Source organism: Paroedura picta, chromosome 10 (genome assembly GCF_049243985.1).
Source record: "Paroedura picta isolate Pp20150507F chromosome 10, Ppicta_v3.0, whole genome shotgun sequence".
In the NCBI taxonomy this organism is placed as follows: domain Eukaryota; kingdom Metazoa; phylum Chordata; class Lepidosauria; order Squamata; family Gekkonidae; genus Paroedura; species Paroedura picta.
In genome coordinates this window covers 2,489,697-2,504,915 of record NC_135378.1, presented here as the reverse complement: position 1 = coordinate 2,504,915, position 15,219 = coordinate 2,489,697, and the positions used below count along the sequence as shown (strand labels likewise).

Sequence of the window (15,219 nt, the reverse complement as noted above, 5' to 3'; positions counted from 1 at the left end):
GCACTAGCCCCCCTTCTTCCCCCCTAACCAATTTACAAGGTATTTCTTTCTTCGGACGGGAGGAAAGCCAGCTAAATACACTCGTTAAAACAAACAAAAGAAAGAGCTTAAGAATTTGTTACGGAGAGCACAGCGGGAGATGTTGACAGAATATGGAGATTGACTAACTGATTTCCTGATGGCCCGAACTCTTGTGAGACGCCCTGTCTGTGATCTGTGACTGTTTACAGCAATGGAAAACCTAAGGCACAGATCTTTCGTTTGTTATGCAAAGGCAACTCAGAGATACTGAAAGTAGTCAAAAAGGTTGAAAAGGAAATTCAAGATACCAAAGAGCTCTCAGACAGAATCGACGGTTTGAAAAAAATAGCTGATGAAAACACAACTCAGCTGGCAACACACCAAACGAGAATCCAATGTCTGGAAGTTAATCAACAGGAGCGGGAGAGAGTGGCAGAAGATAAACCCGAAGCCCTGGAAGTAGAATCTAAAACTAGGAACGTAAAAATCAAAGGCGTCTCGGAAGAATTTGGGAAAACAGACCTAAGGAAGTACATCACCAAAAGCCTGGAAGACTACTTAGAGGAGGAAGAGATTCGGATTGACAAAGTATACAGAGTCTATTCAAAGGCGAGCGTACACAAGAAGCAAACAAGAGACATCTTTGTGGGCTCTGATAGTAAGGGTGCAAGAAATACTCTACTCAAAAAGCATCAGGCGACGCCACTGAATTTGGTGGATGAAGAATATTTCAAGACCTGCCAGTAGATACATCATGGAAAAGAGCACAATTCCATCTTTTGCGACCACCTGAAGAATGTGTCGAACAGTGGAGCAATTACCTGGTCTCTCTTAGGAAAGACAGTAGCAATTTTTAGGTTAGGGCCAACATACGATGGGAACTAACTATATATTACTTAAGATAATAACAGATTATATTCTCATATGTATCAACAATTACTTTGCTAAGAAAGACAGCAGTAACTTTTAGGTTAGGACTAATATGTGATGGGAACTGAATATGTACTTTTAAAGATAATAACAGATAATAATATCTTTTATTATTTTTAAGATAATAAAAGATAATATACTCTCACATGTATCAACAATTATTTTGCTAGCTGGTTGTTTCTTTTTCTTTTCATCTTTCTGTAAGCGCTTCATATATAATAAAAATAAATAAAATATATAAAAAAGAAAAGAAATAACCCATCATTAGGTAACATTGCCAGGCTTATACACATCTTAACTATGTGTCTTTTTCAAAATTTGAAAGATCTTTTTGTTAGCATACTGTAGCAAAAATACTTTAGAATGGCCTTTCAGCAAGCATGACTATAATTGGAGGATTAGCCCATTAGTAATATGATAAGAATATCCACAAGAAGATACTAATAGTTGCTCAACATGAGCTCATTCAGTCAATAGGATGGGGCATCCAATAAGCCAGGAGTCCCCAGTGTGTCATTGTGGGCCAACACAGGACAACACTATTCCTGGTACTCTTTGATCTGGGAGAAGAAGGAGGTGGTATCTCAGGAGCTCACTGCTAGTTCTGCCCTCTGCTGACTGGGCTATGAAAGGCTCTTGCTTGCCGTGTGCAATGCCACAAAAACAAAAGGACTCGGGTTCTGGATTAAGATAGAAGATTCTGTAAGGAAGCAAAGGGCAGGAGCTAAAGGACTCTTGGCTGTTGGCTCGTCACTGAAGGATTAAGACGAAGGATTCAGGGAAGGGCAGGACTGTTTGAGAAGTATTTTAATGGACCAAAGTGGCATGATGACTGAAGGAGCTGAGGTAGAGACATATTCCATCTGCGCCATGTTTATCTTCCTACCCTGGGGGGATGGTTTATAAACATGCAGAAAGTGTAAGTAGCTCTGCTGGAGGAGAAGGTATGGAGATTAGAGGAATGCTTGAATATGTTGCAGCATAAAAAAGGAGGGTGAAGAGTTCTTGGACAGAACTCATAAAACACTCTTGAGAGAGCAAGTGCAGGAGGAGGGAAAGTTATCAAAACAAACAAGGAAGCACCGAACACAGAAGGGTATTACATGGAAGGCTGTTACGCATAGGAGTAGAAGAGTAAGGAGAAGCTCTGCCCCATTGATGCTCAGCAATTGTTTCGAGGATATGTCTGAAGATGTTGATTCAGGAACACAGGAGCATGAACAATTCCGCATGAAGAGCAAGCCCCTACAAAAACCAGGAAACAAGTCACAGGCCCCTACAGGTAAGAGTTCTAATACTGCCCACAGATCATCATCCCTTCCTTCTAATCCATGTAGGAATAAATGAAGGAACAAATAATACTGCCCAGCACAGCATGGAATGTATTAAGAAAGACTTTATGGATCTGGGGGAAAAGGCATAGGATCTGGGAGCCAAATTGTGTTTTTGTCAGTCCTTCCTGTAACTGCGGGCCCTGCAGGACTTACCAGCTTTCCGCGGGGCCTACAAGACGGAGCTCTTCCGCCAGGTTTTTGGTTGAGGCCGGGGTCAGCGAATGAGTGCCAGCATTCCCCCCCCCAGGAACTCCTCCCCACCCACCCGCACTCTGATCACAGGGGTAGGAATAATGAGAGCTTCCGCCATGTTGGGATTGTTTTTAAAGTCTTTTAATGGGTATTTTAATGGGGATAGGATTATTGTGACCCGCCACGAGCCTACGGGGAGTGGCGGGAAATAAATCTAATTAATAATGATGATAATAATAATAACAACAACAACAACAACAACTAGTTATGGCTTAGGAAGGGAGAGAAAAACCATGCAAGTAAATGACTGGCTTCGTCACTGGTGTTGTCAGGAAAGGTTTGGATTTCTGGATCATGGTCTCCGATGTCAATATCAGGAGATGGTTGTGCAGCTCACCGGAGACGGAAAAAGTATTTTGGGGAGAACCCTTGCACACCTAGTGAAGAGGGCTTTAAACTTCTGTATATAAGCTGAGTTTTTCAGCCCTTTTTTAAAGCTGAAAAAAAGATTCTTAACAAGAATCCCCCTTGGCTATATGCGGGTATTAAAAAAACAGTTGCCAGACAAGACAGGAGGGTGGGGGTGGGAGACAAGTATACTTAACTGAAGAAGCGGATGCAGGAAGAAGTAGAGATGCAGCAAGCTCCGGAGGGAAATAACAGTCTCCGCCTCCCCCCCTCACTGCCTTAACGAGGCTGGCATGTGTTACTGCTGCTGAAGGAAGTGCTGGAGCCTCTGTCTCAGAGGGAGAACAGAGAGCAGAAGGAGGAAACGACCCTACAGGAAGGAATAGAAAGTGGAGGGAACAGAACACTCGTGGGCTAAGAAGAAGGGAAGGAGCACAGGATTGGATATAAAAAGGCAAGAGGGGTAAGAGGGAAAGAGGGAGGAGGAGAGTGGGAAGGAAAGGGGGAAAAAAAGATCCTGCCCAAAACAGGAGGGGGTGAGGGGAGGAAAGGAGACAATGTCACTATCTGAACACCACCCTCAATATATATGTGAGCCAATAAGTTTTCCAGCATTTTGTGGTAAATTACCTGGTATGATGGCAGGAACTAAAGATTACAAAGCTACAGGGAATGGCACATAATCAGAGAAGTACTAACTTACAAGGAAGTTCAAGAACCAAAACTGTGGGAAACACAAAAGATAGATTACGATGTCTCTACACTAATTCACAGAGTATGGGGAAAAAGCAGGAAGAACTTGTAGTCCTAATAGAGAAAAGGGGTTATGACCTAATAGGAATCACAGAAACTTGGTGGGATAATACTCACAATTGGAATACTAAAATCAAGGAGTCAACAATGTCAATATGAGGAGCTATTATCAGGAGACGGCGTGCACCTCACAAGGGGCGGAAAAAGTATGTTTGTGAGAACTCTTGCACACCTGGTAAAGAGGGCTTTAAACTAGACACAAAGGGGGAGTGAGACATAAATTCAGAACTTGGTGTGATGGCAAGATCAGAACATGAGAAGATCTCAAATCTACAGGGAATGTTACAAAAGCAGGGAACTACTAACTTGGTGGGATAATACAATTGGAATACTAAAATTGAGGGGTACAATCTATTCAGAAGGGACAGACAAAAAAAGAAGGGGGGAAGTGCAGCAATATATGTTAAGAATCTTTACACTTGTGAAGAAATACATGAAAGTTCAGTTGAGTGTATTTGGGTAAATATAAAAGGAGTAGGAAATGAGAGTGGTATAATTGTGGGGGTCTGCTATAGACCACCAAGCCAGTCAGAGGACTTGAATGAGATACTGATAGACCAAATTACACAAAGAGGGGGGGAAACAGTGGTCATGGGTGACTTCAATTACCCAGATATCTGTTTGAGGATATGCGCGGGCATGCGCGGGCGGGCAGTTGCCCTGCCGGTCCCCAGCCTCAAAAAGGTTGGGGACCACTGATCTAGGAAATGGAAGGAAGGCCTTATTACCAAGGATGAGTATAAACAAATAACCAATAATTGTAGGGAGAGTGTTAGAAAAGCTAAAGCTCAATATGAGCTTAGACTAGCAAGACGTGCTAAACATAGCAAAAAAGGATTCTTTAGTTATATTTCAAGTAAGAAAAAAAGTAGGGACTCCGTAGGACCACTGCGAGGACAAGAAACTGAAATTATAACTGACTATGGGCAAAGCCCATTGTATCCAGGAATACAATGGGCGCTAGAGCTTGGCAGTGGGAAGAGGAAGGGGAGGTGTTGGCCAGTCTATAAGGGCATGGAGTTGAATGTGTGTGTTGTGTGGGAAGTTGTGGTGGCATGGTGACAAATGTGGGCATGGGTGTGGAGATATGGGTTTCAAGAATCTGTGGTTTGGAATGTTCATTGAATATGGGAGAAGACTGACCTTTGGGAATTGTGGCATAGTGGTTACAGATGAGCTTTCCAGAGCCATGCCTTCAAACATGTGAAAGGAAAAGGAAAAGGTTGAAAAAATTTACTTCAGTTATCATGTCTCTCCATGTTCGCTATTTACGTTCGCTATTTGTTCGCTATTTACAGTTTCAGACTGTAAATATTCTTTATTTAGATCTTCTTGCACTTTCCAGACTCACAGGACAGATGCTGGTCTGTTTGTCTGCGCCCCGAAATACAAATAGTTGCTGGTAAGGACTGGCCATAACCCATAGCCCAGGAGGGACACCTGTACTGACTCCCAACTGCAGCCTGCAAGCCTCCACCATAGTATCCAGAGTATAATTATCAGCTCTGCAGGCAAAAATGGCTCCTTTGAAGGCTGGATTCTGAGGCATTGTATGATTTTGAAATTCCACCTCCAAACCTCCAGGAATATTTCCTACCCAGGGGTAGCCAACCTCCAGGTGAGGCCTGGAGAGCTCCTTTAATTACAGCTCATCTGCAGAGTATAAAGATCAGTTCCCCAGGCAGAAAGGGCTACTATGGACAGGGTTGTAATGGAGAATAAATATTTAAGGCCTCCCACACAGGTTGTTGTTGAATTGAAAGACTTGAGGCCCACTGCTGAATTGAGGCCCACTGCACAGGGTTGTTGTGCAGATTAAAAAAAAACCTCCGCAACAGCATCCAGTTTCATCTGCAGAATAACGCTGTGCAGTAGGCCTCAAATCTGCAAAGAGTTGTGAAGAATAAATACACATGGCTTGGCTGTGTCTAACCCCCTGCCAGAGTAGTATTTTAAGTGAGAAGGGGCTTTTCTGTGGCCTCCCTGTCAGCCAACTGTTTGGCAGAAGGGGAAAGCTCTCCCCCTCAAAAGAAATGCCCTCAGACTCATTGCTCTTGGAAATGCCTCCCTCCCCTCAGTCAGGGCCTGTCAGAGGCTCCTTCGCAGCAGGCCTGAAGGGAGGGAGGGGGAGGGAGCACACTCACTTGCCTCCTGACAGTCTGTCAATGTTCTGAGGCAAAGTTACAGTTGGACATGATAGTTAGGACAGCCTTGGGGGGGAAAGGGCTCTGTTCTCATTCCCCTTGGCAGCCCTACTGACCTCCTCCCTGCGGTGGTCAGGAGCAAACTGGCAGTGATGTCTCCAGATTTCCCCTGGGTGGGTGGGCCCTGTCAGAACTTTGGCCCAATGATTGGGCCAAAGTCCTGAGTGGGCATGACCTGTCTGAGGCAGGGGCGCGTCCCAATTGGGCCTTGCCTCTGACAGGCAACGCCCACTCTCCACCCACTTAGCCCTTAGTGTTTTATTATTAACAGCTCCCGTTGTTACAGATGATGATGAAGAGAGGATTGAACTGCTTGATTCCTATTTCTCCTCAGTCTTCTCTTGTGAGGGAAATCATGCTCAATGTGGCAAAAACGTAGCACAATAGGGGGGGGAGGGAATGGTGGCCTAGGATCACTTTGGGGGCAGTCCATAAACACCTAGTTTTGTTAAATGAAACAAAGGCTTCTGGGCCAGATAAACAAAGGCTTCTGGGCCAGATTTAAGGGTACTAAAAGAATTTGCAGATGTCATCTATGAACCTCCATCCATTATTTTTGACACTTCTTGGAGAACAGGTGAGGTACCAGACGATTGGAGGTGAGCAAATGTTATCCCCATCTTCAAGAAAGGGAAAAATGTGGATCTGGCTAACTATCGACCTGTCAGCTTAATATCTGTAGCTGGCAAAATTTTGAAAAAAAATCATCAGTTGGTCCTGAGACCTCTGATGAATGTTCTCCCTCCCCCTCCCTTCAGCCTGCTGCGAAGGAGCCTCTAACAGCCCCTGACTGAGGCGAGGGAGGCATTTCTGAGAGCAACGCAGAGGAGTCTGTGGGGGGCAGTTGTGCTTTCCTTTTGAGAGGGGAGGGCTGACAGAAAAGCCCTTTCTCGGCCTCACTGATGGAGGGAAGAAACAGCCAAGCTATGTGTATTTCTTCTGTGCGACTTCTGTGGAATAGGCTGCCTAAGGAGGTGGTGAGCTCCCCCTCACTGGCAGTCTTCAAGAAAAGGTTGGATACACACTTTTCTTGGATGCTTTAGGATGCTTTGAGCTGATCCTGCTTTGAGCAGGCGGTTGGACTAGATGGCCTGTATGGCCCCTTCCAACTCTATGATTCTATGACTCTATGCAGATTTGAAGCCTATTAGAATCATAGAATCATAGAGTTGGAATCGTCAACAAATTTGGCCTCAAACTTCTAAAATTGCTCTCTGTGGCCAATTTATACATTTTGCATGGTACCATCCTGGATATATCTGGTGGTGCTTATACTTACCTATCAACTTATTGAGCTAGCACGATTGATTACATCACAGTCTCATCTGATTTACTTAATTTAGTAGCCAAGTCTGAGGTTGTTGATAGCTTGTTAAGTGACCACTGCCTACTGAGACTAACACTTAAAACTACTCGCAGTAACTTCTTGAAACCAGTTTCTGAACTAGCAAGTGATACTTTACCATGCTCTAGGAGACTCAAATGGCCCAACCAGCTTCAATCCAAATTATATCCATTTTTTGCAAACCCAGAAACGGAATCTTTGAGGCGTGCTATCCTTCAGTCAGATAATGATGCCATCCAAACCTGGGAAGCCATTACTACTCTTCTAAAACCGTTTTTTGTTAATAATAGACCAATCAAACCTTCATCATATTCAAATAATGGTTGGTTTGACCAAGAGTGTAAAAATCTCAAAAAAATATAACCCAGACAATGAAAAAGCAAGGCGTAATCCTAACGAGTTCTTCAACCTCATTGATGTAAACTAAGCCCAATGAAGTGGTTAAATTATCCACTAACTCACCTTTCATAAATGAAGTGGTTCAATGGGAACCCTACAGATGACAGACTCACTGAAAACCTCAAAGAGAAAAGGCACTTTTTGGTAACAGACATAAGCATTACTACTTGACAGGCTGAGGTGGCTGGATGGAGTCACTGAAGCAGTCGGTGCAAACTTAAATGGACTCCGGGGAATGGTAGAGGACAGGAAGGCCTGGAGGATCATTGTCCATGGGGTCGTGATGGGTTGGACACGACTTCGCACATAACAACAACAACTTGACAGGCTGTCCAAGTTCACATTATATTTATTTCATAATTTTATATTTGTGTTTTATACAGGAGTATATTATTTATACTCTATATTTGATTATTTTCCATGCAGGCTTTTAGTGGTTTCTCCACAGGTTCTCCTTTGGAGAGAAGCAAAAATCCACAAGTTCTCTGCTCCAGTGAGGGGAGACTGTGAAGGCACACAAGAAATTTCTAAAGAGGTACAGCTGTGTACTGAACCTAAGGTAAAGGTATCCCCTGTGCAAGCACCGGGTCATGTCTGACCCTTGGGGTGATGCCCTCCAGCATTTTCATGGCAGACTCAATATGGGGTGGTTTGCCAGTGCCTTCCCCAGTCATTACCGTTTTACCCCCCAGCAAGCTGGGTACTCATTTTACCGACCTCGGAAGGAAGGAAGGCTGAGTCAACCTTGAGCCGGCTGCTGGAATTGAACTCCCAGCCTCATGGGCAGACAGCTTCAGACAGCATTTCTGGTGCCTTAACACCCTGCGCCACAAGAGGCTCTTGTACTGTACCTACCATCTTATTATTTCATGCATTTATTTAAAATTAGTCACGCATGAAAATAGCATAGGCATCTCTTTAAAAATACATTCACACAATTAAGAGGCCTGTAAAGAATTTCAGAGGGAAAATAAATAAATGGGACCGCTCTGCCTCCCCCCAAAGTCACACCATCCAAGACTCTATGAAAAGGCCAATTCCCCCTATTCCAGCCCCCCCCCCCATCCCGAACTGACCTGCATTAGCTATCAACGTTCTAGGCATCCTAGAATATCCGGATATCATGCCTACATTTTTAGTTACTTCAATTTTTTTGTATATCTAAAGAATCTTAAGAGTATGTAGAAAATCTAGCTATTGCAAGTTATCAGAGTTTGGTGCTTTGGTACACAATTTAGTATGCTGACAAAACTGAATCTCATCATCTCTCTGAATCTCTCTGCTCAAGTCTGATTCTATCCAAGCCCAGACAGTCCACTGCTAGCAAAGATAGATGGGGCGTCTCAGAGACGGGGCATCACATTATTAATATCTGGGAGTGCTGACAGAGAACCTTTGTGTTAACTGCATGTCATCAAAAGTCCCTCACAGAGCTGCGTTGGCCTCTGACGTGGTTGGTGAAGAGTAGGGGTGGGGCAGCCTCTTTGGAAGAGTTCTTCAGCCTTTCTCTGGTCAGTTTGTCACACAGGCACTGGCTTCAGCTTCCCTAAAAAAAGAGGGAAGAAGTGGATGGAACAGGGCAGAGGAACACTGAACACTGTGTCCTCAGCACCTACTGGAAGAAATGTTCACTTTAAATTCATTGCATGCACAACATGTCATCTCATACATCTTCCACTGTGCAAAACTTCAAAGTCATAATATGACATGATAAATAACAATACCAAGCTACTCCAGCTGAAAAGTGGCATGTGAATATATAAGACTCTAAGATGGTCTTGAAAAATGCAAACATACTGAATTGTGTTCAGTATGTTCACATTATTTTGTCTTTTGAACTTGTTCATAGAGTTATGCTAGCAAAGCATAACTAGCAAAGCATAACTTATGCTAGCAAAGTTATGCTCAAATTCCTACAAGCTAGGCTCCAGCAATATGTGGACCGAGAACTTCCAGAAGTACAGGCAGGATTTCGAAGAGGCAGAGGAACTAGAGATCAAATTGCCAACATACGCTGGATCATGGAGAAAGCTAGGGAGTTCCAGAAGATCATCTACTTTTGCTTCATTGACTATGCTAAAGCCTTTGATTGTGGCAAATTCTTAAAGAGATGGGAATACCAGAGCATTTTATCTGTCTCTTGAGAAATCTATATGCAGGTCAAGAAGCAACACTGAGAACCGGGCATGGAATCACTGATTGGTTCAAAATTGAGAAAGGAGTTTGGCAAGGCTATATAGTGTCACCTTGCCTATTTAACGTGTATGCGGAGCCCATCATGAGAAAGGAGGGGTTAGATGAGTCACAAATTAGGATCAAAACTGCAGGGAGAAATATCAACAGCCTCAGATATTCAGATGATACCACTCTACTGGCAGAAAGCGAAGAGGAACTGAAGAGCCTTTTGATGTGAGTGAAGGAGGAGAGTGTAAAAGTTGGCTTGAAACTCAACATCAAGAAAACGAAGATCATGGCATCCAGCCCTCTCAATTCATGGCAAATAGATAGGGAAGAAATGGAGATAGTGACAGATTTTATTTTCCTGGGCTCCAAGATCACTGCAGATGGGGACTGCAGCAAAGAAATTAAAAGACGCTTCCTCCTGGGGAGGAAAGATATGGCAAATCTAGACAATATCCTAAAAAGCAGAGACATCACTCTGCCAACAAAAGTGCGTCTAGTCAAGGCTATGGTCTTCCCAGTTGCAATGTACGGCTGTGAAAGTTGGACCATAAGGAAGCCCGAGCGTCAAAGAATTGAGGCTTAGTCCCTTGGACTGCAAGGCAAACAAACCGGTCCGTCATGGAGGAGATCAGCCCTGCCTGCTCCTTAGAAGGCCAGATTCTGAAGATGAAACTCAAATACTTTGGCCACCTCATGAGAAGGAAGGACTCCCTGGAGAAGAGCCTAATGCTGGGAGCGATCGAGGGTAAAAGAAGAAGGGGACGACAGAGAATGAGGTGGCTGGATGGAGTCACTGAAGCAGTCGGTGCAAACTTAAATGGACTTCGAGGAATGGTAGAGGGCAGGAAGGCCTGGAGGATCATTGTCCATGGGGTCGCGATGGGTCGGACACGACTTCACACCTAACAACCACATGTTCACATTAAGTAAGGAAATGGTAATTTAGTATGAAGTCACTTATTATGGTCATTCATTTAATATGAAGAAATGCTCAGTAAGACCAATAATTGCATTGAATTAATTAACTCTTCCTTTCAACAGGAGAATTCCCGGAGGGATTAAAAGAGGCAGTGGTACGCCCGATGCTCAAAGAACCATCCTTGGCTACGCAGGAGCCTGACAACTACCGCCCCGTCTCGCATCTGGCGTTCCTGGGGAAGTTGGTTGAAAGGGCTGCTGCAGGCCAAATATCAGCATTCCTGGAAGAAACTTCAGCCCTTGATCCATTTCAGTCGGGCTTCTGGCCTGGCCATGGGGTGGAGACAGCGCTAGTCGCCCTGACGGATGACCTCCGCCGCCAACTGGACCGAGGCGGGTCAGCGCTGCTGATACTATTAGACCTGTCGGCAGCGTTTGACACAGTTGATCATGAGCTCCTAGCTCACCGCCTTGCCGACGCTGGGATACGGGGGACAGCCCTCAAATGGCTGATCTTCCTCCAGGGTCGCGGACAGAGGGTAGCAATAGGAGAGAGAGTATCTAGCCGTCACCAGCTCACATGTGGAGTCCCACAAGGAGCAGTGCTCTCTCCTATCCTATTTAATATCTTCATGCGCCCTCTTGCTCAGCTGGTGCAGAGGTTTGGGCTGAGTTGCCACCAATATGCAGATGACACCCAACTCTTCCTCCTGATGGATGACTGCCCTGACTCCCCCCCAGAATCTTTAGCCAGATGCCTGGAAGCAGTGACAAAATGGATCAAGCAGAGTCGTCTGAAGCTCAACCCTGCAAAGATGGAGGTCCTGTGGTTGGGTAGGAAGGGACGATGGGAGGAAGCGAGTCTGCCCATCCTGGATGGTGTGCAACTCCTAGCGACTCACCCCGCCAGGAACCTGGGCGTGACCCTGGATGCTTCCCTTACAATGGAAGCCCAGGTCACAAAGGTAGCACGGCTGGCATTCTACCACCTCCGCCAAGCCAAACTACTAGCGCCCTACCTGGAACCAGAGCACCTAGCCACAGTGATCCATGCGATGGTCACCTCCAGACTGGACTTCTGCAACTCGCCTTACGCAGGCCTACCCTTATCCTTGATCCAGAAACTACAACTGGTACAGAACGCCGCAGCCAGGATCCTCACTATCATGGAGATCTCATATCCAGCTGGTACGCCAAGAACTTGGCTGGCTCCCAGCTGAATTCTGGATTAAGCTTAAGGTTCTGGTAATCCCCTTTAAGGCCATACGGGGTCTGGGCCCAGTGTCTCTGAGAGACCGCCTCCCTGCCTGTGTCCCCAGAAGAGCTCTACGCTCCGCCACCTCCAACTGGCTACGGATCCCTAGCCCTAAAGAGGCATGTCGGACCTTAACAAGGGCCAGGGCCTTTTCAGTCCTGGCCCCCACCTGGTGGAATGAGCTCCCCGCAGAGATCAGGGCCCTGCTGGAACTTCCACAATTCCACAAGGCCTGCAAAAAGGAGCTCTTCCACCAGGCATTTGGTGGGGCCGACTGAGCCATAACACCTACAGGTGCCCCCCAGACTGAGGGACCGAACCTACTGAGGGATTGTCAAGTTATTGTTGACGTGCCGTTCTAATTGTTCCAGTTGATGTGTTGTTGTTATTGTTATACTGTTATATTGATTTTGATAGTGTTATATGTGAATGTTCAAAAATGTTTTATGTAAACCACCCAGAGCCGTAGGGAAGGGCGGTATAAAAATATAAATAAATAAAATAAATAGTAACATTTATATTCCTCCTTTGCTACTCAGGGTGGTTTACAATGAAGATTTGTGTACAATACAGTGAACATCCTGATTATGAACTTACAACATTTTTAACAGTAGAAGGACTTACATTAACTTCTAACAGTAAATATTATAACTTTATTGGCTGCAAAGCCCATTCATAAAAACGGGCTATGCAGGGCCCCTTCCCAGGCCCCTGCCGGATGACTGGAGAGCCATCTGACGGAGAGGCTGATTCTGGGAAGGCTCAAGGGGGTGGCAGGTGACACTGGATGAGCGAGAGGGCTGTGAGTGTCCTGCATAGTGCGGGGGGGGGGCTGGACTAGATGACCCAGGAAAGACAGGGGTGGGAGTTGCAGAAGCGGGGTGCCACTGGTCCAGAGTGGGGGCTTTTCACAGCAGGCTAGAATGAAACACAGGGTGAACCTTTTATAAGTCTCGGGCAGGCCTAGTTCCACAGTTACATCATTTATCTCCTTAGTCACTTTAAAGGGACCAACAAACCAAGGACTCAGTTTGCAGGAGCTACTTTGGACACACTGATATATCAGTTAAACAAGATGCAGTGCATGTGCAACATTTGGCCTGCAACATGTTTAACTTGGGCCTGAGCAACTGCTGCCAGATCTGGTGCCTGCTAAAAAGAACAGTTGTTACCTGATGTCTGAAGTCGTGGCCGGACTGAACTCGCTCGCCTTGTCCAAGGGGAAGACTGTGATTGAACGCCGGGCTGTGCTGACGAGTCTGTCTACAGGAAGAAGACCCACCGGAAACAGGCACTATCAAAATTATGATTTGCCATAGAATATTTTTGGACAATCCAAATCACCCTATCAAATAAAGCTTCATTTTGAGTCCGGTGGTGCAATCCACAAGGCTGACCTCCAGGTTTCCCTGCGTTTTCCCTTCCAATATACCACCTGCTGCCAGCCCTTCACTCCCTCACCCAATCAGCTGACAGGCAGGGCCATGCATGTGAAGATGTAGTCCCCTGGAACAGGGAGCTGAATGAAGGCTTGGCCCAAAGAACCTGGCCCCCGAGGAGTCCAGAGTAGATTAGGAGTAGCCAATGTGCCATGCCAGAGGGAGCCTGCAACACTATCCCAAGGGACACTTCAAGGGTTATTACTTAATGTTCAAAGTTTAAATTCTTGGCACTTGGAACCAAGGAAAACATGGCAGGCAAAGGTCGCAGGGTGTGTGTGAGAGGAAGCAGGACAGGCATGCAGGTAGGAGGTGGAAGCTACAGCTCCTGGCCAGGCTCCACAGTAAGGAGAGGTGTGTGGTGTGTGTGTGTGTGTGTGGGGGGGGGGTAGATGGTGCTTTTCTCCTCTCTGCTCAGAAGGGGCTGAGGGAGGTGAGTTCCTTGAACGCATGAGCTTGCCTCCCCTCTCTAAAACAAAAGAAACAAATCTTGTAGCCATTCTTAATGGCAGCACGTTTGTATAGATTGCAGAAATCAGTGCATTGCGAACCCCCTTCAGTTCCTCCAGGTGGGTCTCCTGTCTACCTTAGTCTCCACGGGGATTCCTGCATTGTGGCCAGCAGCAGCCACAGGATGAGGCTGGAAACAAAACACAAGTATTGGCAGTGGAGGCTGAAAGACCTCAGCATGACTAGGGGGGCTGCTCCCCCCTCTAAATTTCTAGGAGTTGGTGGTCTAAGACAGGAGACACCGAGGACAACATTCAGGGGCCCAAGTAATGCTACATTCACAGAAAGCATTTGTAAAAAATCCTAACGCAGCTATGACTGCAGCTGCTGGGGGGGCCCAGAGAAGGCAGAGCCCAGTCATGCAAAGCATCTGTCCCTTTCTGCAAAGTTTACTGCACGGCAGAGGAGAGCTCTTGCTTCTTAGATCCTACAAAACCCATCAGTCGAGCCAGGACTAGAATAAGGCAAGACTGGCCATAACAAGCTACAGTCAGTGACAGGATGTAGCCCCCTAACTGGGAGAGACTTTGAATTCTAAACAAGTACATTCTTTGACATAAAGTTAATTTATTAGAAATGCAAGTACCTTCTACATTGAAGACATAGTTAGAACTGATTCACAAGGCATGGGGTAGTCAATATAGGGGATCCTCCTCCCCTGGGAACTTGAACCAGAAACAGTTCAAAGCAGTCATAAGAAGGAGATAACACTTTGGGCTTCAAGGAATGGGAAGAGGTGGGAAAACTAGAGAGCACTAAAAGGGAGGAGGTGAGGAATGTTTGGGGAGGTTGGGATACATAAAATACAACGGCAGGAAATCAACCTTGGGGTGTCAAGCAAAGGCATCTGGGTTACATCTAAACACTCTAACTTACAGCAAAGTGCAATCATGGCAGAAATACATGGGGGTCAATGGTTTCCTTTCTCTTGCACAGCCAGACTTGCAAAGAGACCTCCATGTTAGTTTGTGGTAGCCAGGTTTTTAACACCCCTTTCATTGTCTTTCCCTACACTTTTCTCCTACTTAGTTTTGCTCTTTTCCTTCATGAGCGGCCATTCCTCAGTCCCCATATCTAACTCTCTTTTCAGTGTCAATGCCTTCTTGCCCATCCTGGCTGGCAACTTCAAACAAACGTACGAGTATTATAGCAGCAAACATTTGTCAATATTATAAATATAAGGGAGAAATTTCCCATAATTTCCCAAGGGGTGCCATATAGAGGATGGAGCAGAGTTTTTCTCTTTTGCCCCAGAGAGACGGACCAG

At 45.6% G+C, this 15,219-nt stretch overlaps 1 protein-coding gene across 6 annotated transcripts in view; it reads right to left on the bottom strand.

Annotated features, from left to right (window-relative positions):
- Positions 1-7,977: 7,977 nt before the first annotated feature.
- Positions 7,978-15,219, bottom strand: part of KIFC3 (kinesin family member C3) — a 94,049-nt gene continuing 86,807 nt past the window's right edge. For 3 of the 6 annotated variants that reach the window (XM_077301857.1, XM_077301858.1, XM_077301860.1), the window contains 2 exons: positions 13,176-13,266; positions 7,978-9,192 (listed from right to left, as the gene is read on the bottom strand). In XM_077301857.1, the coding sequence (XP_077157972.1) occupies positions 9,167-9,192; positions 13,176-13,266 (117 nt within the window). In that variant the 3' untranslated portion in view covers positions 7,978-9,166. Of the gene's footprint in view, positions 9,193-13,175; positions 13,267-15,219 lie in introns of those variants that run through there. The other 3 variants (XR_013225103.1, XR_013225104.1, XM_077301859.1) reach the window with 2 other exon arrangements.